At 42.7% G+C, this 26,261-nt stretch overlaps 1 protein-coding gene across 1 annotated transcript; it reads right to left on the bottom strand.

Moving 5' to 3' along the window:
* Nucleotides 1–66: 66 nt before the first annotated feature.
* On the bottom strand, nt 67–24,711 carry LOC119659443 (ADP-ribosylation factor-like protein 8). Its single transcript, XM_038067528.1, has 4 exons — nt 24,379–24,711; nt 2,221–2,375; nt 1,995–2,156; nt 67–1,645 (listed from the first exon to the last, which is right to left on the bottom strand). Exons 1-4 carry the CDS (start codon nt 24,499–24,501, stop codon nt 1,525–1,527), a joined length of 561 nt encoding a protein of 186 aa, XP_037923456.1. The 5' UTR covers nt 24,502–24,711; the 3' UTR covers nt 67–1,524.
* Nucleotides 24,712–26,261: the final 1,550 nt, after the last annotated feature.

A 26,261-nucleotide genomic window follows, 5' to 3' on the forward strand; every position in this document is an offset into this window, starting at 1 on the left:
ATTGAGTTATCCCACTGAAGTGGAAGTTTAAATCATAATTAATCATAGTTAGTTAAAAACGACCAATTAATAGTTCAGAATTTCATGTATTTTTAAAGTATTTTATAAAAAGCTTTACCAGCTATACTCTCAATCTTATAAACACAATCTTTATATGTCATTATACTCAGAAGATTAATAATTTATAGTAACTAATATGAATAAGAAAACATCACAATTGAAACGCTTGGGCCATTTGAGGGTTCGGAGACTTACACAAGCAGTAAGGCCTAGGGAAATCTATTTTTCATGGAACAATCCTAATGTTACTGAAGCACAAAAATCTTGATTTAAAAACGAAATTAAGCAAAATCGTTGTAATTATTCACTATTTTTTGTTCAGTTTGCAATGTTACTTGGAGGCTTTAGACCTTTTCGACTCTATAATCGAGAGAATCAGCTTTTTTTTGCTTTCAAAAACTAAACTCTAAGATAAACCGAATATAAAAACCATGCGCTATTTAGTCTGATTATAAACATATCAACAAAATCACCTCGAGACGAATAAAAATAATAATAATAATCGATCATAGGTACAATTTCAATATTTTTTATCAATTTTTGCAATTATAATAATAATAATATTAGTTATATCTCTATTTACATATTGATGTGTAAAAACTTTCGTTCAATGCTTGTAATTGCTTACGAGAGAAGTGTAATGTTATTATTTGTTGGAAAAACGTCTTGCTAATAAATTTGTCTACACAGGGAGTAATTTCCTTTAAATTTTCGGCATTTTCACTAGTCATTGCAATAGTGTAGCTGTGGTGGCGTACATTAAAGAGAACTATTTATCGCATTGGTTTCATCTCATTTGTTCTTTGTCTTCAATTGCTATCTAAACCATAGTAAAATAGAGTAAGAGATTTTCTGTAACATCATTTCATATTTTAGCTTGAAATTTAAGACTGCTCAACGTTTCTAATAAGATGGACAACAAAAGAACTGAATCACGTGCAACATGTCCTTCCTCAAACTTCTTCTGCATCCATTGATCATATGAAAACATAACATGGAACATTAATTGGATGAGGGGGGCTGGAAACATTTATTTTTCAACACACGAGCAAAGCCAGGTGGGAACGTCACGGTAAACATTTAGGCGTAAGATGACTATATAAATTGGCACAGAAATTGTCCATTCTGGAAGAGATTTCTAAATCAAAATGAGAAATTCAGTCCTACATTGCGGCCTTCTACAGATTTTGACAAACAAACGAAACAAAATTAAGCGACCGCAGATGATTCTCGTCTACGTCCGAAGTCAACAATCGGAAACGAATCTTATTAAAACGCTGAGCAAAGTAACAAATTTAATTTTGTTAGATTTTATTTTGATAGTGCGCCAGGCAACAAATCAATATCTCACAATAAATTTTCTGTGTTCTCTACTGTTTTGTTTTGTTTTATAGTTTCATATTTTTTATTTTCACATTATTTTAAAAATAAGAATAATATTAAAGAGTTAAAATCAAAAGTATCCTAACGATTCTGACTTTTTGAGTGGGCAATCAGCCATTGCAATGTTATATCAATATTATCTTTTTCCTTACAAGAAATACTGTAACAACAAATTTCTCTATCTTGTATGCTAGACAAATTCCTGTGAATGGAGAAAAAAAAAACCTTTTATAACTTTCTGTCTAAATAACCATAATAATGATACTAATGTGCAGGTAGCTGAGTGGTTAGAGCGCAAGGCTGTCGTACGAAAGGTCGCGGTTCAATTCTCACTGGTGGCAGTGGGATATCAATCGACTCAGCTGTGAATGAGTACCTGAGTCAAATCAGGATAATAATCTAGAGCGAGTGCAATGCTGACTACATTGCCCCCTAGAGTGTACTGTAGTGTACCGTTACGGTCTTAAATGAAGTGCTCTAACACACTTCAAGGCCCTGATCCTAATATGGATTGTTGTGCAAACGATTATATTATTATCAATGATACTCACATTCTCTCAATTAAACCTGTTTCATCCAGAGCACCTGGCAAATCACGTTTATTACCCAAAACTAGCACCGGAATTCCACTCAATTGTGGCTTATCGAGTAACGAATGCAATTCATTTCTTGAGGCTTCCATCTTATCACGATCTGCTGCATCGACCATATAACTAAAATAGGATCAATTTTATATCAGTTCCCTGTCAATGTTCCATAGAAGACATTTAAACTTACACAATGGCATTAACACCGCGACAGTATCTTTCCCACATTGATCGAAACCGTGGCTGACCACCAATGTCCCATACTTTGATTGTTACGTTGCCTCTAGTGATTTTTCGCATGTTGAATCCGACTGTAGGGATCATATCTTCGCTGAACTGTCCAGACTGAAAATATGATATAAAATTTAATATTTAATTCTACTACATAATAAGCAAAGATCCAAGCAAATATTGTTCTCAGATGGAGAAGTCAGAAAAAAAAATTCAGAAAGGTACGAATCATCAGGGAACTGACACATTTTTGACATTGTAGAGCAGAATAAAAACCGTTTTCCACGAGAACATTTCAAAGATGCCCGTGCTATCTGTCTATTTGGGTTTACAGGACTCTCATAGTTAAATTCTGGAGACAATTTGTTAGCCAGTATTCAGTAAACGAACATTTGAAAAATTTGGACAACAGTGTGTTAAGAGAAATGTGAGGCATGGAGAAAACCGTTGGTTTGCCGAATGCAACCAGTAGAACCGTAGCATTCAGAATATCGAAGCTAAAAGTTCTCTCGACTACTGAGCAAACGAAACATCATTAAATTGTTTGCTCGTGAAGGCGTAAAATCAGTTGCAATCTGGTAGATGGGGGATCACACCCGGCAAAGATGCCTGATATAAAAAAAAATCCGCAGTACTACGCAGAAGAACATTCACACGATTTGTGACATTTTCGAAGACAATCAACGTTTGAAAATAATTCGTAATTGTCGTACTAGTTAAGATAATTTACGGGATCTGTGAAACAATCCTTACAGGAAACACATAAGATATCGTAAATAGTTTAAGACCCATCGTCTTCCTGCCTTTTATGGCAGGACAAACTTTGAAACTTTTGCCAGCGACTTCCAGCACCCTTCGGAGCAGCCACTTCAAGACGACGACGCAAGACACAACCATTGTACGCAATCACCTTCTAACAAATTCGATTTCTGTTTTGATTCAGCGATAAATAACCCTCCAATTTGCAAAGAAAAGGGTATTTTTAAAGTAGGAAATTATATTCGAAAATATATATTCCGGGCGGAAATATACGCCATAGGTAACCTCCGAAAGGAATTATAGGTGACAGTGCATTGCTATTCTAACCGACAGCCAGGCGGCTTTTTAGGCACTTAGACCCAACCAGGTGAATTGTAAGCCAGATTAGAAATGCCCTGATATGCTTTGACAGATTGAACACACTCGACTCGCTCAATAAGATCTGGGTTCGACTTTGGGTTCAAAGGCAATGAGGTAGCGGACGAGTTGACCAGAAAAGAAGCAAGATGATATAGACCAGAGCTCTTCTGTAGAATCGGAAATGGATTCATGACTACGACACTGAAAAACGAAGAGGAACGACTGAGAGAACTGTACTGGGCGAACCTAACAGGAATGAAACAGTTCTAGGTAATCATGGGGGGTACGAACCCAAGCTTGTTTAAACTTCAGCCTCCCGATCATAGTGACAATACTCACCGGTCATCCTTAGACGAAATTATCGCCGATGACAGGTTGAAACACTTGGAGGTCGATTATCGAATTGAACGACATGTTATTGTTAATCGATATACAGTACTGGGCAAGAAAATCCGGTCAGTTAGGTGCGCCGTACTTAATCTCGGTGAATCCGTTATTTTAATTTGGATTGACAAGCAGTTTTCTCTGGTGTAAAAATGTAGATGCGAAGAAAGTATTTGCGCCGGTTCGTATGGGGCTCAGAGAGGACGAATTTCATGGCCGACGTCCCGCAAAGAAGACCTTTTTCAAATGAAAGAATGCGGAGAACCACGAAAATTGAACTTTGAAACAGTGGCAAACTGTAATATTCTCCGATGAATCCCAATTAATATTTTTGGATCGGATGGGATCCACCACGTATAGAGAATATCAGATGAGCGATAAAGTGGAAAGTGTGTTCAGACCACAGTACGCCAGCCGGTCTAAATCGTGCTTGCAAAAGTAACAAGGACGAAGACTGGTTAAATTTCAGGAACTCACAACGTGAATATAAGAGGCTCGTGAGGTGCTCGAAACGAGACTCTTTTAGAGCGTACTGTGAGGAACTGGAAGGCGAAAGGGAGACTTCAAGGCTGTGCAGAGTCCTCAAAAGGGGTGAGTCGGCCAAGTTGGATTCTCCTAGAAAACCCGACGGTATTTTCACGAGCTCCAGACTGGACTCAGTACAGACCCTCCTGGAAGTACATCACCCGGGAGAACGGGTGAGAGAAGTGGTAGGGGGAGAGTTGACGGTTCTTGCAACCCCTTCAACACGCAAGGGGAACTGGAACACTGCGAAAGCGGTTGTTACCCATGAAAAGGTTAGAGCTGCCATACTGTCATTTGAATATTTCAAAGCACCTGGCATGGATGGCATCTATCCGGCAATGCTAAAGGAGGGTATGGAGCATTTAGAGCGATCTCTAAGAAATATTTTTCGAGGATGTCTTGCTCTGGGCTACGTACCTTCTTCTTGGCAACAGGTTAAGGTAGTTTTCATACCGAAACCTGGGAAAGATGACTATTCTAATCCAAAGAACTTCAGACAGATCAGCTTGACTTCATTCTTGCTGAAAGGTTTGGAGAGACTGGTGGAGCGTCACATTCGTGGAAACGCACTTAGGTGACACCCACTTAGTGAAAACCAACATGCTTACCAACGTGGAAAGTCCTGTGAGTCTGCTCTTCATTCTTTGGTCACAAAGATAGAGGATGCAACTTTGAATGGTGAGTACGCGATGGGGGTGTTCGTGGACATTGAAGGGGCTTTTGACTGTGCGCCTTTTCAAAAACTTTGTGATGCCGCCAGAGCGCATGGTGTTGATGATGCTTTAATTAAGTGGATCCCTGCCATGCTAACGCAAAGATGGCTGTGCGCTGAGGTAGGGGTCGATCGCTACCTGACTACGGAAGCAACGAAGGGCTGCCCCCAAGGAGGTGTGCTTTCGCCGCTTCTATGGAGTATGCTGATCGACTCACTGCTATGCGAACTGCAAAATTTGCCAATACACGCTCAAGCTTATGCTGATGACGTGGCTGTACTTGCTGTTGAGCGAGATCTTGGAACGGTGTGTAGGAATATACAGCGTGCCGTTGATTTGATAGACAGCTGGTGCCTTAGACATGGTTTGTCAGTTAATCCAAATAAAACCACAATGGTTTTATTCACAAAAAGGAGTAAACTGGATGGACTTTCTCTCCCTGAGATGAGGGGTACTACCCTTCAACTCTCCGAAGAAGTGAAATATCTGGGGGTCACTCTAGATAAAAAACTTCTTTGGAACAAACATGTAGAGGTAAAGATGAAACGAGCTCTCACAGCTTATGGGCTGTGCAGATGAACCTTTGCCTCGACATGGGGACTCAGGCCTCATGTGGTAATGTGGATATACGTTGCCATCATTAGGCCGATGTTCGTATATGCATCCGTAGTGTGGTGGGTTAAGGTGAGACAAAAAGGTTTTCACCGTAAACTAGACGCACTGCAAAGAACTGTTTGTCTGGGTATCACTGGTGCCATGAACACGACATCCGGCGCAGCTCTGAATGCACTACTCAATTTGCAGCCCTCGGATATATTTATTCAAAGCACTGCAATCAGAGCAGCTCATAGGCTAATTTGATTAGATCTATGGGAAAACAACGGATGTGGGGGGCACAGAGCATTGGAAGAGTTACTGGGAGGACTAAATCCAGTTCTTACAATGCCTTCCGATTCTCGTGTCCCCATACATCTGTTTGGTAGAAGATATGTAGCGTAGAGAGGACTGGGAAGACCCAGAGCAATGCGTGGCGGGATATACGGAAGTCTTCTACACCGATGGCTCAAAAACAGAAGAGGGTTCTGGAGTCGGAGTCTACCTCTCGAATAAAAACAAGAAGTGGGCTTTTCCTTTGGGACAATATGCAACGGTTTTTCAAGCCGAAGTTTATGCGATCCTAAGGGTGGCAAACTGGGTGATTGACGAGCGGTTGAAGGGCAGGCGCATCGCAATCTGCAGTGACAGTCAAGCTGCACTGAGGGCATTGAGCAGTCCTTTGATCACCTCGAAAATCGTTCACGAATGCAGAAACCGTTTGAACTCTATATCTAGATTCAATACGGTGGAACTACTCTGGGTACCTGGCCACTGTGGCATAGAGGGAAATGAAATCTCGGACGCTTTATCGAAAGAGGGGTCAATCTCCCCTATGCCGGGACCGAAGCCAATAATTGGGGTATCAGTAGCATTGGCTAAATCTGTTTTCAAAAACTGGGAACAAGTTTCCCATAACGACAGGTGGCAGAGCTTAAATGCTGCTCGACACACCAAACTCTTCCTGCCAGAACCCAACATCCGTACCGCAAAGTTTATCCTGTCGAAAAGCAGGAGGACTTGCAGGTGTATTATGGGCATTCTGACAGGCCATAATTCACTAGCTGGGCATATGTTCAGAATAGGAATTACCGAAGATGATACTTGTCCCTCCTGTAATGAGGAAGCGGAATCCACGGAGCATTTCCTATGTGAGTGCCCCGCCTATGGACGCATCAGGCATCAGATCTTTGGTGCCGATGTCCTCCAATTGCGACGGGTAGCATCACATCCACTAACGGAAATCCTGCGATACGTTAACGAATCCGGAATATTCCGTTAGACGGGGGAGACGAGTGCAATGGGCCAACACGGCCTGAGTGCTCAGAAGCTGTAGCTTCTCCCCCACCATACACACACACACACACACACGCCAGCCGCCGAGTAAGATGATCTGGGGCTGCTTTCCGTTTTATGGTATGAAAGGACTTTTATTAATTTATGGAAGAGTCCAACGAAACGAATCTTGGAGGAGCATCTCTTGAATTGAAGAGCGATATCAGTATTCTGTTGCGTTTCGTTCAGGGCAGACGCAACTCATCAGACGCTGACCTCCCAGGGTGGGAGTAGCTAAAGTGAGGCACCTATTCAGAGTTATCTCTGCCCTGGATGAAGCCGTAGTCGTCTGTGTAGATGTAGAGTAGTAGATGCTAGCTAAAAAGGAGGCAAAAATAGGATTAAAAGTTTCTTTTCAATTAACTCAGGGCTCTCTAAATTCCAAACAGAGAGAAAAATTTTAGTGGGCCGACAATGACTATTTGTCACTGCCTTTTTTCCAATGCATAGCAGAAGCAACGAAAATAAAACAGGAGAATATCGATGGTTCTCAGCTACTAGACTATGTTCAAATTGACAACAATGCCCTGATAGCTGATATTTTTAATGAACATCGAATTCTAGAAGTTGCTCGCGAAATTGCAGGATTCGACGGTGAGAATAATAATAATAATAATCGTTGGCAAAACAATCCAATTGTGCCTGATTTAAAAGAAATCGACTCAATCAATCGCTAATTTGTAAATAGCAATTCTGCCAATGGCGAATGTATCGGATGGACACCGAACAGATTTGTTTTTTTTAAGACAGAACAGAGACAAGATATCTTGAAAATTGAGAGGTTTGTTATGAAATTACAATTTTTTATTATTAATAAATGTATGACTATTTAAGTAATAATGCCTTCGAATTATTTTATTTTTTATGTACAATATCTTTGGTTTTACCCTTGAGTCTACTTGCGACTCTGTAGGATACATATTTTTTTTATTCCAGGCACAGTTTATGTAAGCATTGAGACGCAAAGTCGCGGAATATTAAGGTTCTGTGTAAAACAAAACCATATTAAAATTGATTTACAATCTGTTTGTCTATCAGTTTGACACACGCACTTTTCTCCAAAACGGCTGCTTCAATTCAAACGGAGTTTGGTGGACATATAGGAACTATGAAATCCCACGCGTGTAGTGAGTGAAATAAGTTTATGTGAAGCTAAAAACGAACTCCTCATATAAACAACTGGACTGGACTAAGAATCACTAGTGCCTGGTACAGGAAGGCGAAGTTGCGCATCAACCCTGCTAAGGCCACCATAATACCATTCAGTACGACAGACAGGAAATTACACAAACATGCCCAACGAAATCCCTGAAGGCCCTTCTGGGACCTTCAGAATGTGTGGAAGAACAAATAAATGACGAGCTGCCTAGATTGAAGGAAGATTGATATTATTTTTAGGCGCTATCCAGAATTACTGTACTGTAAGGATAGCATTACAACGAGGGGAAAATAGCAGATGCCAAGTTGAAATGCTTGGAAGTAGGGAACACAGTAGGTAAGGGTATAGTTAATGGGTATACTATAACCAGTAAAGGGACACAATCGTTCTTTTAGGACACAGGACAACTTCCCTTAACAGTAGGATTAGGAATGTATATTATATATTAGGATTCCACTGCAATTCTACTTCCGATCACACTGCGTACGAGTGCCAGACCTTTGCGTCGACCAAGTTCTCCGTTTGAAATAGTGTCAAATTGTCGTACTCGCAGACATGTTAACGAAGGCTTAGAGCTTTTGGATAACAGTGGAGTTTACTTTCTACGTACTGCTGCATATAGCAATATAGAAGGAGCACTAGTACAGAACAGTCTCAGCTTGATCTTGATGTTGAGATACCTGAGTGGAAGCGAATGTAGCCCTGTTAATGAGTCGGACAACATCCAGTTGGTACCACCCTACGGTAATGTCCGCAAAACGGTTGCGCCCAAGATTGAATGTATCGATTTATACGATCACGTTGCAGCAGCGTTCAATACCAAAAAATACCTTCAAACAAATGTCAATAATTGATGATCAAATCCTGGTAGAATTATTCTCTCCTTAAAGCTACTACCAATGTGATCAAAAACCAATCAAAACGAAACTTAGCATTCTGTCTATTAAACTAATTTGCCGTCAAATTAAGTGTTACAAGAACCTGTCAATCCGCTGTTAAGTCGAAGAATTATAATCTAGATATTTCATTTAAAATTGTTATCATAAAACATCATGACTAACAGGTCTTGTGATCCAAATCAGGGGGATCGATTTTCTGATACATTGAGAAATTCACGGTATAGATTAGAAACGACGTTGAAATCAGAGGTTGAAATATAAAAACATCAAAACTGAATCAGTTTTTGAGAATCTAATTTGTAAAAATACATACAAATATTTTGAAAAAAAATGGGCAGAAGATGTAGACCCATAACATCATTTCATTCCTAGATAACGAGCACGGTTCTGACTTCGTACCGAATGAACTCAATTGAGTTTGATACTGTCACCGGATTCTGAAATAGCATTTTGTGTAGATGCAAAAACACATTAGGATAGAAGCAAGTGAAGACGTGAATAGCTTCTCATAGCCTATAAACCAATCTTAGTTTCAAGAAACTGAACATTTGGAATACTTGAATAATCTTAAAGGACCCAAATACACAAAGTTATCCAAACAGCACAGTTAATTGATGGAGTGCGAAATTCTTAATCGGAAGGAACGGAATATAGAACAACGTATTAACTTTGTCAAGAAGGAACAGGGTTAGTAGAGTTCTGTAACTACAAGGTGAAAGCACTAAGAGAACTTCACACTTGGGGAAACGCTGACCTGAGTGGATGTGACCATAATATTCGCTCAAATCATTCCAAATTTTGCTTGTCTAATAATATGTGTGTGTGTGTGTGTGTATGGTGGGGGAGAAGCTACAGCTTCTGAGCACTCAGGCCGTGTTGGCCCATTGTACTCGCCTCCCCCGTCTAACGGAATATTCCGGATTCGTTAACGTATCGCAGGATTTCCGTTAGTTGATGTGATGCTACCCGTCGCAATTGGAGGACATCGGCACCAAAGATCTGATGCCTGATGCGCCCATAGGCGTGGATTCCGCTTCCTCATTACAGGAGGGACACGTATCATCTTCAGTAATTCCTATTCTGAACATATGCCCAGCTAGTGAATTATGGCCTGTCAGAATGCCCACCATACACCTGCAAGTCCTTCTGCTTTTCGACAGGATAAACTTTGCGGTACGTATGTTGGGTTCTGGCAGGAAAAGTTTGGTGTGTCGAGTAGCATTTAAGCTCTGCCACCTGTCGTTATGGGAAACTTGTTCCCAGTTTTTGAAAACAGATTTAGCCAATGCTACTGATACCCCAATTGCTGGCTATGGTCCCGGCATAGGGGAGATTGACCCCTCTTTCGCTAAAGCGTCCGAGATTTCATTTCGCTCTATGCCACAGTGACCAGGTACCCAGAGTAGTTCCACCGTATTGAATCTAGACATAGAGTTCAAACGGTTTCTGCATTCCTCCGGCTCCAGAACCCTCTTCTGTTTTTGAGCCATCGGTGTAGAAGACTTCCGTATATCCCGCCACGCATTGCTCTGGGTCTTCCCAGTCCTCTCTACGCTACATATCTTCTACCAAACAGATGTATGGGGACACGAGAATCGGAAGGCATTGTAAGAACTGGATTTAGTCCTCTGTGCTCTGTGCCCACACATCCGTTGTTTTCCCATAGATCTAATCGAATTAGCCTATGAGCTGCTCTCATTGCAGTGCTTTGAATAAATATATCCGAGGGCTGCAAATTGAGTAGTGCATTCAGAGCTGCGCCGGATGTGCTCATGGCACCAGTGATACCCAGACAAACAGTTCTTTGCAGTGCGTCTAGTTTACGGTGAAAACCTTTTTGTCTCACCTTAACCCACCACACTACGGATGCATATACGAACATCGGCCTAATGATGGCAACGTATATCCTGAGGCCTGAGTCCCCATGTCGAGGCAAAGGTCCGTCTGCACAGCCCATAAGCTGTGAGAGCTCGTTTCATCTTTACCTCTACATGTTTGTTCCAAAGAAGTTTTTTATCTAGAGTGACCCCCAGATATTTCACTTCTTCGGAGAGTTGAAGGGTAGTACCCCTCATCTCAGGGAGACAAAGTCCATCCAGTTTTCTCCTTTTTGTGAATAAAACCATTGTGGTTTTATTTGGATTAACTGACAAACCATGCCTAAGGCACCAGCTGTATATCAAATCAACGGCACGCTGTATATTCCTACATACCGTTCCAAGATCCCGATTAACAACAAGTACAGTCACGTCATCAGCATAAGCTTGAGCGTGTATTGGCAAATTTTGCAGTTCGCATAGCAGTGAGTCGATCAGCATACTCCACAGAAGCGGCGAAAGCACACCTCCTTGGTGGCAGCCCTTCGTTGCTTCCGTAGTCAGGTGGCGATCGACCCCTACCTCAGCGCACAACAATCTTTGCGTTAGCATAGCATGGATCCACTTAATTAAAGCATCATCAACACCATGCGCTCTGGCGGCATCACAAAGTTTTTGAAAAGGCGCACAGTCAAAAGCCCCTTCAATGTCCACGAACACCCCCATCGCGTACTCACCATTCAAAGTTGCATCCTCTATCTTTGTGACCAAACAATGAAGAGCAGACTCACAGGACTTTCCACGTTGGTAAGCATGTTGGTTTTCACTAAGTGGGTATGACTAAGTGCATTTCCACGAATGTAACGCTCCACCAGTCTCTCCAAACCTTTCAGCAAGAATGAAGTCAAGCTGATCTGTCTGAAGTTCTTTGGATTAGAATAGTCATCTTTCCCAGGTTTCGGTATGAAAACTACCTTAACCTGTTGCCAAGAAGAAGGCACGTAGCCCAGAGCAAGACATCCTCGAAAAATATTTCTTAGAGGTCGCTCTAAATGCTCCATACCCTCCTTTAGCATTGCCGAATAGATGCCATCCATGCCAGGTGCTTTGAAATGTTCAAATGACAGTATGACAGCTCTCACCTTTTCATGGGCGACAACCGCTTTCGCAGTGTTCCAGTTCCCCTTGCGTGTTGAAGGGGTTGCAAGAACCGTCAACTCTCCCCCTACCACTTCTCTCACCCGTTCTCCCGGGTGGTGTACTTCCAGGAGGGTCTGTACTGAGTCCAGTCTGGAGCTCGTGAAAGTACCGTCGGGTTTTCTAAGAGAATCCAACTTGGCCGACTCATCCCTTTTGAGGACTCTGCACAGCCTTGAAGTCTCCCTTTCGCCTTCCAGTTCCTCACAGTACGCTCTAAAGGAGTCTCGTTTCGAGCACCTCACGAGCCTCTTATATTCACGTTGTGAGTTCCTGAAATTTAACCAGTCTTCGTCCTTGTTACTTTTGCAAGCACGATTTAGAAGTCGCCTGGTTGATTTCCTGAGTTTTTGCAGTTCTCGGTTCCACCAAGGAACCGTTTTACCGCTTTGGCGTCGGGAAATAGGACAAGTCTCTTCATAGCACTCTAAAAGTGTGCCGTTCAGAGTTTTCAATTCATCTTCCAGCACCAAAGGAGTCCTTAGTCGCCTAGGGAACTGTACTTTATTGCCAAGAAGTTCATTGAACTTTGCCCAATCCGTTTTCCTAGGGTTCCGTCTTTGTACTGTAATTCTAGATATCGGTGATCTGACAGTGAGACCTCGTCTAGCACTCGCCAGTGTGTAATCAACTCTAACAATTTTGGGGTACAGATTGTTAGGTGAATTACTTCGCTTCTTCTCGGTCCCACGAACGTAGGGGCGCACCCTACGTTTGCAGTCATAAGACCAGCTGAAGTGATGAAATCAAATAGCTTCTCTCCTCTTGGATTGCATTTGCTACTGCCCCAACAAATATGTTGAACATTCGCATGTCTAATAATAGTTCCGTTCTAATAATAATTCTAAAAAACTCCAAGTTATCATATCATAACACACTCTGATTATCTAAGATGGAGATCCACTATCTGCTAATGCATTGCACGATACATAATCTTTGGCTGCTAAAACCCCGGGTTGCATTAGAGCTAAATATAGTAAGCATTCCTTAATATTTGTGCCATTAACAAACTCGTTGCAATCTTTATGAGTCAAGATAAGCGCTCTGGATGTATATAGTAAACACTGGCATAACGCCGGGCGATAATGAACAAATTATGAATATTATTTTGCATACATATGTAAACGCTTATCGGGAAAGCCAACAAAGAAAATTCCCAGAATAAGATGTATTCATAATCCATACCACCACTGGATGCAAGTGTGATTAATCGATAAACAATTCACTTCTCGCATAGAAGATTAGAAAGCTATCAACAAATACAATATTCAATATTTTTGCTTATCTCCATGCTTGGATATCACACAAATTGATGGCTAAACAATTATTATTTACTACTCTAATGATAAAGCTGCAAAAACACAAATTTCAATAAATCGTCATAAATTATTTTTACAAACTATAGATACTGAGTAACCCACGATTAAAGTTATATTGAGCGGAAAGGTTTAGGCCATTATTTTCAATTGAGGAAGTAGTTTTTTCCGAATGTGCGGTGAACATGTATACAATTCTAGCTTTTTTCGGAGCAATTATGCTGCTGTGTATTCCAGTGATTCCCCCACTTATATGTTTCATGAATAATATTAGAAAAAAAAACAATTTTCTTTTCTGAGTGTACTTTCTGCGGTTATAGAAGATTCTAGAGCCAAGAAAATTCAGAAGATGATCTGAATGTCGAGAACACCCACCGCCACCATGTTCCTGGAAGCCCAGTACGAATTCCCCGAATATACTAATTTCATCCGCGTTTTAAATGCGGAATTCTACCAAAACACTGCTATGGGTAGCTTAATGTCTCTGCAAGAAACGTACATTAGATCAATATTGAACCGTTAGCAATGAAGATTAAATCAAATGGACAATATGACTACCAGCGATTAATAAGCAAATTATTTTTTTCAAAATCCTAGTAGCACTCCCAACGGGGAACTGCTCCTTAAACTATTGCCTTGAGCAAAACGAGGTAATGAGTTCAGCTATATACAAGGAAAAACAGAAAACCACCCTACATTTCATCAGATTGAAGATAAAGATTCGCTGATAAACTCCGCATAAATGAAAAATCTGAACATCCTGTGCATGCTCTAGCAAACATTTTTAAATTCGCAAGAGCGAATAAGATGCAAGGTCGCCAAGGATTAATGTAGGGTCTTTCCCAGTCCTTTTCCCCTGTGATGACAAAGGATCACTGGACAGCTTTGGAGCAACATCCACGATAATAGATCGAAGACCAAACCGCGGAAATAGTACCTGTTTGTAACTTGCCATCCCAGAACTATTGACTTCATTACACTCCGTACGATTATAGACATTCCGATTAGTGGTAGAACTACAGTCTACTTCTCTAGAGAATGTCCATACCTGTGACGAAAAAAGTGTTATTTTCTGCACTTATTTTGTCACAACCAATTCCCAACATCCCAATGGTCAACGCCGTCTCCAAGTTCCCTAACCGAAATATCATGGAACTGAAGTTTGAAGGTAACTTCTTTGTCAGCATATGAAAGAATAGAAGTCACCAACGGCTGCTAGAAAGCTTGGATTCGTGGGAGTAGCAATTCACTACCAAGATTATAAATGCGTGCTGTGGCCTTTCCCGCAGGGTGGCAGTGTTACCACAACATGGCTTGAGGTTAAAATAGGCTCTACGATTATTATAGTAATATTGCGGGGCTTACATCCGTCTCAGACTGTAACCTCAGAAGGCTCTTGTCAGGTGATATTTGATATAGGTGGTATTTTACAAATATTAAGGCCACAATTACATGTTAGTTCTTCCCCAAAGTTTTACTCCTTCTTAAAAAAAAAAAACAAATACTAAATACTTTTTCTTTTTTTTAAGTGTTTTTAAGGGACATCCGGTTCGGTACATCGTCGGACTACCAACTAACTCCCCATCATCAGAGAGCTAACCTGGAACCGTTTGTCACATTACTTCGGGCTAGTCCCCGAACTCTCTCGCCTTGTGGAGCCTTCAAATCAGGGAACTCCTTTCACCAACCTGAGGGGGAGGAACCCCTGCCCTCCGGCTCCTCCACCGGTCGAGCTCTATCTTCTTACCAGCGAGAAAGGCCCGAACGTAATGGGCAACACGGCTCCACCTGTTCGACAATGTTGTCTGAAGAGAGATCCCCTGTGTTTAAATAGAGCTACTGACGAACCCCATCCCACCTTCCACAAGAAAAAAAAGTGTGGTGGACGTCGTCCACAACTCCATTGCAAAACACACAACCCGGAGATCGCGTCGTTCCAATTTTGTGCAGGTAAGACTGAAAACTTCCATGCCCACTTAAAAATTGGATAAGGAGATAATCAGTCTCACCATGCTTCCGATTCAGCCACGTACCTAAGTTGCCGATAAGCCGCGCAGTCCATTTGCCTTTTTTGACACGAGACCTGGCACTTGTCTAAAGTGCGTTGCCGTTCTTCGCAATCTCCCTTCCGCTTGTATATGGCTTGACGCCCCTTAGCAAGAAGGGCGACGGGAATCACTCCCGCGATCACCATCACGGCCAGTTCAGAGACAGTGCGGTAGGCAGACGCCACCCGCAAAGCTCCCCGTCTCTGTACTTGCGCGAGACTTTGACGATATGCCTCCTTGTTAAGATCGGCAGCCCATACCTCTGCGCCATAGAGCAGAACAGACTACGTTGAACTCACGTCGCCTGCTAGACGTAGGTCCCCCAATGTTTGCCATTAGCCTACTTAACGCCGAAACTCCAGCTGCAGCCTTGTTCGCTGCTGCTTTGATTTGCTCCAAAAAGCTCATCTGAATACCTTTACTTCCTACCAAGTAGATGACAATTTGTGCATCCCATTTTCACACACATTTTCAAACACCTAAAGATTTTTGCACGGTAATAATTTTGTAAACACAAAAACAAGTAGAGATCAGAGAGTGCCAGGGAGGAGGAAGTATTCTGGATGTGACAGAGATTTTAAGCCTACAAGTTTCTGACGAGTCGGCAAAGCAATATATACCATGGCATTATCATGAAGCAGTATGATGTCCTTCCTATTAAACATACCCTTTTCTTAGAGTACTGCTTTTAAATTATAATATTGCGGGCAGTACCTTTCTGAATTTAGCTTTTTGTTCGGTTTCAACAGCTCAAAATGTATTCATCACACAATGTCCTACCATAGTCACAACATTCTCTTTCACAAACTCAACTTCGCTTTAGAAGTTAAGGGAACAGGCTTTCCAGGTTGACACATTGTGTTTTTACGACATCTCCACCAGTTGCCGACCAGAGTTTCCAGTTGTTGGTTATAAAGATCATTTTTTTCTCCCAGTTAGGGAAGAGACCCTTATGGGGTCTCAGAAAAACTACGACACACGAATTCTGGGCTGGAATTCAAACGATAGTTTTCCCGGATATACCCAAATATCCAAATCATTACCTTCCAATGTGCTAATATCTACCAGGCAGAGATATCGGCGATACATGACTTGTCGGCGAATAAGATGTGATCCGACTTCTAAGCGAAATATAGTTATTTTGTCTGACAATCGAGCGGCTATCAAAGTTATAGAATCAGCGGTAATGTCCTTAAAGTTCGTAGATTTACGCAGGATTAAAATAAACAGTCTAAATTCCCGAATAGAGGAATATAGAGGGGTAATGAGCTGGACGACGAAAGCCCAGACGAGGTTCTGCTCTTGCCTGCTGTGGTCAGGAGTGAAATCTATATGCATATGAATTGATATCTTTCGCCATATCTACGAGCTGATTTCATGATTCAGAACATTTCGTCTTACTTGCACTCCTATAGTGGCCATGACCTTAAAAGTTGCCTACCTACGATTCTGCTTCTATCATTAGTTTCAAAATTTGTGTTGCATGCCAGCCATTTTATATGGCAAAGGTAATTTGTTTTTCCACAGAACGCAACCCATGAATAATGCGAAGCAGCAGACAAGAAAAAGAGAGTGACCGGCGAGTTTTCTGCAACATAGATGACCCCAGAACTGAACCTCGGATCCTCATGCAAATACAATGAAAAATTAACTTCGAGTTCGGAACCTCTTAGTGTAAACGTACAAGGGGTACACAGCTTGGCGGTCCAGGAAACGAAATTATTAGCAATGAAGTATTTGGCATTTTCGCTCACAAGAATTTCAACAAGATCAAAGGCTTCAGACCAATCAACGAAAGAATTGGTAAGCTTCGAATGTAGACTAAATTTTTCAACGTTTGGCTAATCAACGTATATACTCTATTGGAAGGCATTGACGGCTAAAAAAATTCTATGCCCGTGAGACAGTGTTTAATTGAATGCACTCGAACGAAGGAGATAGGAGAAAATAGCAGCTGGGGGTCATAATCTTCACAACATAAGATGAAAGGGCTGAACATCGACATGATGCCATCGAGTAGGAATCACCAACTCAAAAACAGGCTGGGATTGAGGTCACATTTCTAAGTTAAGTCGGGAAACCGGAAGTGAAAGATCTCATCAAGGCGCTAAGTGACTTCGAAAACACAGAACTCGGTAATTCGTAATTTTATATTAAAGCTAATTTTGAACTTGAATTAACTAAAAATGTATTTATGAGGAGAGTGCATGCATATGGCATGGGTTATGGAATTGTCGCTGCACTTAGTTACGTAGTTTTATAATTCTGTAGGCATTACTTAAAAATAAACACGCTTTTTCCCTCAACCCGCGCTCTTGGCCTTAGGTTTATTTGTGTCCTCTCTTATTCGGGGCTTCACATCATTCCATAGTTATTTGTTCAACGAAGGATGTCGTGCCAAAATAAGGAGGCCGCGGGACTTGCTACCGCCCGAACTGTTTTGGATAAGGTGTTGCCGTTTTGGAGGCGCAGTTTTCACTAGCGAGCGTCACGACGGGCGCCATTAAATTTAATCACGCGCTAGTAAGCCTGGACGAGGAATCAATCGCACTCGTCGCCGATGTACTGAGCAAGGGCTCCTACACCCGACTTAAGGAACAGCTCATCAGACGTCTGCTTGTCAGTAAGTGAGACAGCCAAGCTAAATCGCTTGTTGACGAATCTGACGCTGCCAGCTGCTTCAAGAGATGAAGAAGCTGGGTGAGGACAAGGTTGGTTCATAGCTTCTGAAGTCCTTGTGGCTTCAGCGACTGCCGAGGAGCACGCAGGCCATACTAGCGTGTGCCGACGGCGGTTCTCTAGAGGTGTTAACATTCACAAGATGCGCACGAGTTACGGCAGCATTGCCTTATTCACATCCTTGCAAACCTCCACCACCCTAAATCTTGCCAGCATCCATGAAATTGGATAATGCACTAGCCAATATAGATTGGTAATCTTAACACATTTATTTAAAGTTCAATTGCTTGATCCAATTTGATTAATTGCTAATCAATGCAGTAAAGTTCAATAGCTCAACCTAATTTTTTCAATTATTAAAATGAATGCAAATATTGGTGACAATAAGAAACAATGTGCAATATTACGCATATATATTAACTAGGTCAAGTTGTAAAAGTAACTTTCATTATTCAATAAGTACAATCAATTAGTCAGTCGTAAACGAGATTTCAGTTAATAAGCTTCATTTCTGAACATTGAAGGTCAGTCTTTTTTTTCGGGCCTTCAGTTCAGTTGGCCATCTCTACTACACCGAGTTCCCAAGCCCAAAGACGACGTTGTGAAGATTATAGACACCTGAATGCTCAGACGATTCCGAACCGGTGCTCCATTCCACTCATCTAAGATTTAGCGCATTATTTACCGAACTGTCGTGTTTCCTTCCTCTCACTGTAGCTCTCGAAAATAGTGCAAGGACAGAAATTTCAGCTTTCGGACTCTTCGAGTTCACATGGATGACTTTTGACCTGTACAATGCAGCGCAAGTCTTCCATAGATTCATTCACCCCGTACTACATAACTTTCACTTGTTTCGTCTACTTCGTCGCCTCTTCCACCAAGTTCCAGCATTTGGCACGTCTCCTTGACAATAGTCTAATTCGTAACGTTGAAAAGTGCAGATTTCTCTAGCAGCAGTTGAAATTTCTAGGCCATTCCATAAACCCTGACCCACACAAGGAGCAAGCGATCGCGAGCTTTCCACTGCCCAATGCGGTCAAAGACCTTAGAAGATTTTTGAGTATGGTAATATCGGCGACTTGGAGGTCTCGCCAACTGAAGACGACGGACAAATTCTGCCACCACCAAGCATAGAAGAAACAGTCCGTGCAATTTATCGGCTTAAAGACCATAAGTCGCCAGGAGCCGATGAAATGACAGCCGAATTGGTTTAATATGGAGGCGACCAATTACACCAAGTGGTTCATCAACTGATGCTCAAAGTATGGGACAGCGAATCAATGCCTGACGACTGGCAAAGAGGCATTATCTGTCTCATACTTAAGAAGGGGGATATCAAGCAGTGCTGCAATTATAGAGGTATCACGTTGCCGAGTACCATCTATAAGATATTCTCCGCTTTCTTGCTAGGCCGGATAGCCCCATACGCCCAGAACATCATTGGCCCATACCAAAGAGGCTTCACTCCAGGCAAATCAGCAACAGATCAGATCAGATGGAAAAACTGTTGGAATATAGACATCAGTTGCACCATATTTTCATCGACTTTAAAGCCGCCTATGATAGCATAGCCAGAGTAAAACTGTACACGGCCATGAGAGAATTTGGTATCTCGTGACCAGGCTGACCCTGACTAATGTGCAAGGCCAGATAAAACCAACAGGATTACTCTCGAGATCATTCAACATCGACAACGGTATAAGACAATGGGATGCCCTATCATGCCTCCTCTTTAACCAGGCCCGGGAAAAACGATCCGCGATGTAAATGTTAACGCAAGAGGCACAATCCTATTCAAGTCCACCCAACTACTGGCCTACGCAGACGATATTGGCATTATGGTTAGAACAACCCGAGATAACAGTCTACCTTAATCCAAATCGAGCAGGCGGCGCCAAACACCAAAGAACCAACAACATCGAATCGCGCTGGTCAAATGATAACAATAAAGATAGGAGACTACAACTTTGAAAAATCATGAGGACCATTCTTCCACGTTAATGCCTAAACTAAATATTCACAACTCTGAGTTCATGCTCTATATTTAGTGGAGCCAGCTGGGCTTAATGCTTTACGTGCTGAGCAACAATCATAGGCAATCACTCAAAGACAAACGGTCGCAATGCAAAGTGAGATACGATAAAGTCATTTTACTACATGACAATGCTGGTCCCCATGTTACATTGAAATTGGAAGCTTCTACCGCATTCTTGGTATTCTCCAGACGTTGCTCCCTCTGACTAACATTTGTTTCCCTTCACTTCGATTTTAAGAAGAAATAAAGAAATCGGGATTCGTACCATGCCCGGATAACGCTGGATAAGCATCCGTTGCATGTAAGCAATCTGTTCAAATAGTCTGAAAGATTCGGACGTTGCAAATATCGAAATCCATCCAACTATGTACATAATTATCTGATACACAAATAAAAGAAGCCTCGTTAGTTTTAATTCAATCTTGGTAGTAAAAGTAAAGACTAAAGGACTTTCTTTTTAAACTGACCTTCATATTCTAAGCGACAAATTGTTTTAACAGAAAAAGGATCAAAAACCTGCATAGCAGTATAGATAAACGATACAGCTCCTCTAAAAAGAAGAGCCTGAAGCAAGTTATTAATTTAAAAACAAAAATGGAAATAGTTAAACGTTTGGACGAAGACGAGAGAGCCGCACAAATTGCTGTTTCCTTAAGATTGAAGGCATGTACTATCAGACAGATAAAAAGGAATGAAGATCCTACCCCATGGCGCGCAGGTGACAACATTCTACTTGACACCTCCACAACGAATAAAAGAGGAAGAAAGGAGAACTGGAAACTAGCAAAAGAGGTATGTTCAGAAGCTAGGCTAAGGTGGGCAGTGGGAACTTTTAAACCACTGAAATCACCCGAAGTAGATGACGTTTTCCCAGCACTAATCCAGAGAGGCCTAGGAATCATCTTAGAGTCTCTTCTGAGGGTGGTAATGGGGAGCATAGCACTGGAATATATACCAAGGGCATGGAGACGGGCAAAAGTAGTGTTTATTCCGAACGGGGATAAAAAGGATCCTTTGCATTCTAAATCTTTCAGACCAATTTGCCTAACATCGTTCGTACTAAAAACGATGGAGAAAATCATGGACAACTATTTTAGAACGATAGTGTAATCCCCTACATCACTGTCAAAACCCTTACCGGGCAGGACGGTCAACTGGAACTACTCTGTATTAGCTGACAGAGGTACTACGGGATGCCATAGAAACAAAAGAAATTGCACTGTGCGCGTTTTTGGATATCGAAGGAGCATTCGACAACACATCGCACACAAGATGCCCTGACTCGCAAAGGAGTGGGAAACACCCTGGCGTTCTTGATGCGGAAAATGCTAGAAAGCAGGCAAATAGATGTACCGACAGGTACAAATTCTATTGTCATGAACACTACTCAAGATTGTCCACATGGCGGGGTACTATCGACGCTTATGTGGATTATGGTAGTGGACGAACTCCTGGACTTGCTAATACAGGACTTGGAATACAGGTCCAGGGTTACACGGACGACATTTTAGGGGCAAATATGCAGATACCCTATGTGATAGAGTCCAAACTGACCAGTGGCTGGAGCAAGAAGGCGAGAGTGCATATAAATCCAGCCAAAACCGCCATAGTACCATTACTAGGAGACGTAAGCTTACGCTCTGATGACTTGTAGGTCCATAGCAGGAAAAACATGGGTTGCAGCCCGAAGATTGGATATACACTGCAATAGTAAGGCCAATAATTATCTATGGAGCGGTAATCTGAGCAGAAAGAACTGAACTCAGCACACAAGCCAGGAAATAACATAAATTCCAAAGAGGACATGCCCAACGGCATCCCTGGAGGTCGTTCTGGGATTAACCCCTCTCGATCTGCACATACAAATGCAGACAAGGAGAGCAATATTCAGGATGGCCGGAAGTATCAGTGGGGCGGGGAGCTGCCTGAATCGAAGGAAGATTGATATTCTTTCTAGGCGGTATCCCGAATTACTGATACCAAGGGACAACATGACGAGGTTTCACTTCGATAAGAAGTTTGAAACACGTTGGGGTAACAAGGCAAATTGGGAGAGCGTAGCTGGGACGTACGGCTTAAACCAGCAACTGGTTACTTGGTACACTGATGGATCCCCCACAGCAGAGGGAGTGGCTGCCGGGGTCATTGGTCCAAAGAAAATGTACTTGAAAGCCAATGGGTAAGCACACTAGCATATTCCACGCGGAAATATACGCCATAGACAGATGTGCCTTCTTTAATCTCCAAAGGAACTACAGAGGCAAAACATTGCCATTCTCACCGACAGCGAAGCAGCGATCAAGGCACTTAGGTCCAAGCAGGTGAACTCTAAACTGGTATGGAATGCCTTGAGAGACTGAATACGCTCGGCTCCTCCAACAAGGTCTGGATACTATGGGTTCCAGGCCATGTTGGGTTGGGAGGCAATGGAGCAGCGGACGAACTAGCCAAGAAAGGAACAGGAACGCCTTTACATGGGCCAGAACCCTTCTGTGGAATCGGAAACGGTTTCATGGCTATGACTCTAAGAAATGAAGAGGAACAGTTGAGGGAGCTATCGTGGGCGGGCCTACCAGGAATGGAGCAGTCAAGGTTGCTTATTGGGGGATACGAACCCATGCGAACAAAGGATTGCTTAAACCTCATCAAAAAGAAACTCCGAATCATAGTGGGAATTCTCACTGGTCAATGTCGGCTAAACTATCACCTAGGGAAGCTAGGGATATCTACGGACGTTGTCTGCATGTTTTGTGCGGAGTGTGATGAAACCTTTATACATGTCCTGGGACAGTTTCCGGCTCTTGCGCAAAGTAGGTCGAGGCATCTGGGAGAGCACTTGATACCAAATGCAAAGTTGGAAGATCTGGAAGTAGGGAATATGCTAAAGTCCCTGACGGTTATAGGCTTGCTTGAGATACTATGATTAATGGGTAGACTGCTGGTTATAACCAGCAAAAGGGGCACAATAGTTCTTTAAGGACGCGGTGCAACCTTCCCTAAACAGAATAATACCCTATGCATACGAGCATGTATTACTTACGCTTCGACTTATCACATTTTCAGTGCGTTATACTTTCATGGAACCAAATAACATGAAAAGTCGAGATATGCCTGCATAGCTTCTGAATGGCATATCCTCTTCCAAGAAAACAACATCAAATCTTGTGGTTTTCCCCCGGCTTTGTTATAGCATGAATATTGCTTACTTAGTCAACCGCCCTCATAACTTGAGTAACCAAATAGGGCTGCAAACATAGCAGAAGACAAACATTCTATTTCTGCAAAACGCATGCCATCTTAGATATTCCCTCAATCATTCACGCGATCTAGCTCTGGCCAAATATTTGCCTCCACCTAATTTGAATTTGCATAAAAGCCAGCTGCTGTCTATGTCATTAATTCAATATTGACTCCGCAGAAATGATTCCGAGAAGAAAGAATGAAAGTGCATTACCACGAAGCGGGGAAGTGGTGCTCATAGATTGCGAGCTTCCCTGCAACACCAGTGGATGTTGGCCGGGACTCGAAGGGAGACGACCGGCATCCTTATTGGCACGCGACATGCACGTCGGAATGAATCACGAATCGAGTCGTCCACGTAGAATTATTGCAACATAAATCATCACCAGTGGAGGTGGCACCCGTGACGGAGTGGAGGCGACCTTACAAAAGTGAAAGTGCCAAAATCTGGCGTGACCACAACAGCAAGCACCACGCGACCGAGCTAAGAATAAACTCCAAACACTTTTATCGCATCCACTAATGTTTCGCCTAATTATCTCGCGATAGTGTCGTAATACGGACGCAAACATTTGCCGTGTGACACATGACGCTTTTATCAGTCAAGTGGGTCGCCAGCGGACAATGGAAAATTTAATTGGTTCGCGGCTGCAGCGGTTCAAACTGCGATTAATTGCTCGTTGTCGAATTGCTGCTGAGAAATTTGGCAGTGACTCATCTCGCGACAACTCAAGACCCCATGGGTCATCGAGCAAAATAGAGGAACCCCCTCTGACAGCTCCGACACAAAGGCGGTCTGGACCCGCATTCTGGGGCTCCCGCCTGGCTGGTAGCTGTGGGTTGGGAGCGATTTCCGTAATTAACTTGGGAGCAGCCCGTCTGATAGCACCCTTATCAGCTCACAGCCGTGCCAAAAACTATCATCGATTTTACAAAGCCGCCGTGGGATCCACACACACCCGCCTGCTTGCGATTCTCCGAAGGCGACAATGCGCCATCGTCCCCCGGCCGTGGGGCGAGACCCGCTGAAAACACAAATTATGCACGGCAAACTTACAGCGATCACGTTGACGAAGGTCGTCTTCCCGGAGTACTGCAGGCCGACCAGGGTCAGCTCCATCTCCTCCTTCCAGAACAGGCTCTTGAACCAGTCCAGTATTCGGTTGATGAGCGCCAGCATTTTGGTTTGTTAGCCTTCACCTTCGCGACAACGACCCCGACAGACGTTTTTCAGGCAATTGTTGGATACGTAGGAGTGCAAACACGCGGAAACGAAACGCAATAAACCCGAGGAGGAGAACTTTTCCTGCTTGCACTTGGGTGTACTTGGCAATTTTACGAGTGACGGACAAGTTTTTGACAGTACTCGAGTTGCTGAAATTATTTTTGACATAAGACGCAAATAGGGGAGAGAGAAAAGTCAATAATGCAGGATGACAGTTATTCGTGCGACTTGTGTGGATAAGGTATGTCGCTAGCGGTTGGTAGATGGCGCAGCAATAGTATTAATCAAAGGAAAATGTGTGGGAGTTAAACGAATAAAAACCAAATCCAATGGTTTATTGGGCATTTTCATTTTTCATTTAAAAGCAATTTAAATTCGTTTGGGGAGAATTCAAAGTTAATTTTAGCTTCCGTTATGAAGATTTCCGTTGCTTCCTGTTAATCCTCTTCAACGCTTTCCAGAACCACACGAAAAACGTCTTTCTTTTCTCCGCACACATCTCACAACTTTTGAACGTGCTGGTTTTCTTTTCTAACATTTTTTGGGGAACAGTTGAAGATGAAAATCATAGAAGCATCCCGCTGCACCAAGCTCCAGTAGTGTACGAAGTTTGCATTCACTAAAGTCACCCCACCGAAGAGAGATCTTCGTCCAGGTCCCCACGGGATCGGTGTAAAGTATTTCTTCGAGTGAAGGATCCTTGCTGAAACCATCGCCTCTGCTTATCTTTCGTTGAATGAGTGAATTCTAAGTCCGACTCCAGTTGATAAAGGACCACTCCAATTCGTTGGAAAGTGGGATCGATGAATCCAAACTTCCGTTTTTCAAAGTTTTCGCCCACCGACCGTTATCTGGCTACCACTTCCTTTCAGGCTATTCCCAAAGCAGAAGGGAGGCAACGTCTGATGAGATACTTTTCAACATTATCCATATGTTTTCCTTCTTACGTTACATGGGCTTGCCGTCTCCTTAGTTAAATTATGAAGTCCTACTTTAACAGCAGGGAGAGTAAGAATAGGCTGGTCGGGCCATCATAAGGAGCATGTGGCACTGAATTGATGCTTTATCTGCCTTGCTTTGGGTCGGATCGCGACTATACCAACCCAAATTACACTTCGAAGCAATGCAGGAGATGCGGAATGGAAAGCCATGTCAGCAAGGACTTGTGAAGCTGGCTCAAATTGCTTACTGTTCAAACGGAAGGAGGGAGTAGACCATCGGCACATTGCAGGAAACAGCACGCGCCCGGAATACAGAAGAGCCCCCAACACAAATCGCAGATCAGGTTGATACAAATAAACCTCAACCATTGCCTGGTGGCGCAAGACCTACTCTGGCAAACCATCCGCGAGTAAAACCATAGTTGTGGCCACAATAATGAATCATATCGAAATCACAGCACAGCATTTGGGTCGAAGACCAAATGGGCCAAGCAGCGCTATGGGCTCGAGGAGAACCAGCTTTCCAGAAATAATGGAGCAGCTGGAGGAAGGCTTCATCAGAACGAAGGTGAAAAGAGTTCAAATCTACACCTGCTGTGCTCCACCCAGCGCTGTTGAATGGGAAACGAATATTATAGGGGTTTGTGGGGAAGGGAGGGAGCTGCCTTGCTCGGCTGGACTTCGAAAGCGTATGACGGGGACACTTTTTCGGTGGCTCCAGCCCGACATTTTTTTTATGATGATGCCAAAGCTCAGGGGATGCCCTTTGTTGCT

The sequence above is a fragment of the Hermetia illucens genome, chromosome 6 (assembly GCF_905115235.1).
Source record: "Hermetia illucens chromosome 6, iHerIll2.2.curated.20191125, whole genome shotgun sequence".
Taxonomy (NCBI): domain Eukaryota; kingdom Metazoa; phylum Arthropoda; class Insecta; order Diptera; family Stratiomyidae; genus Hermetia; species Hermetia illucens.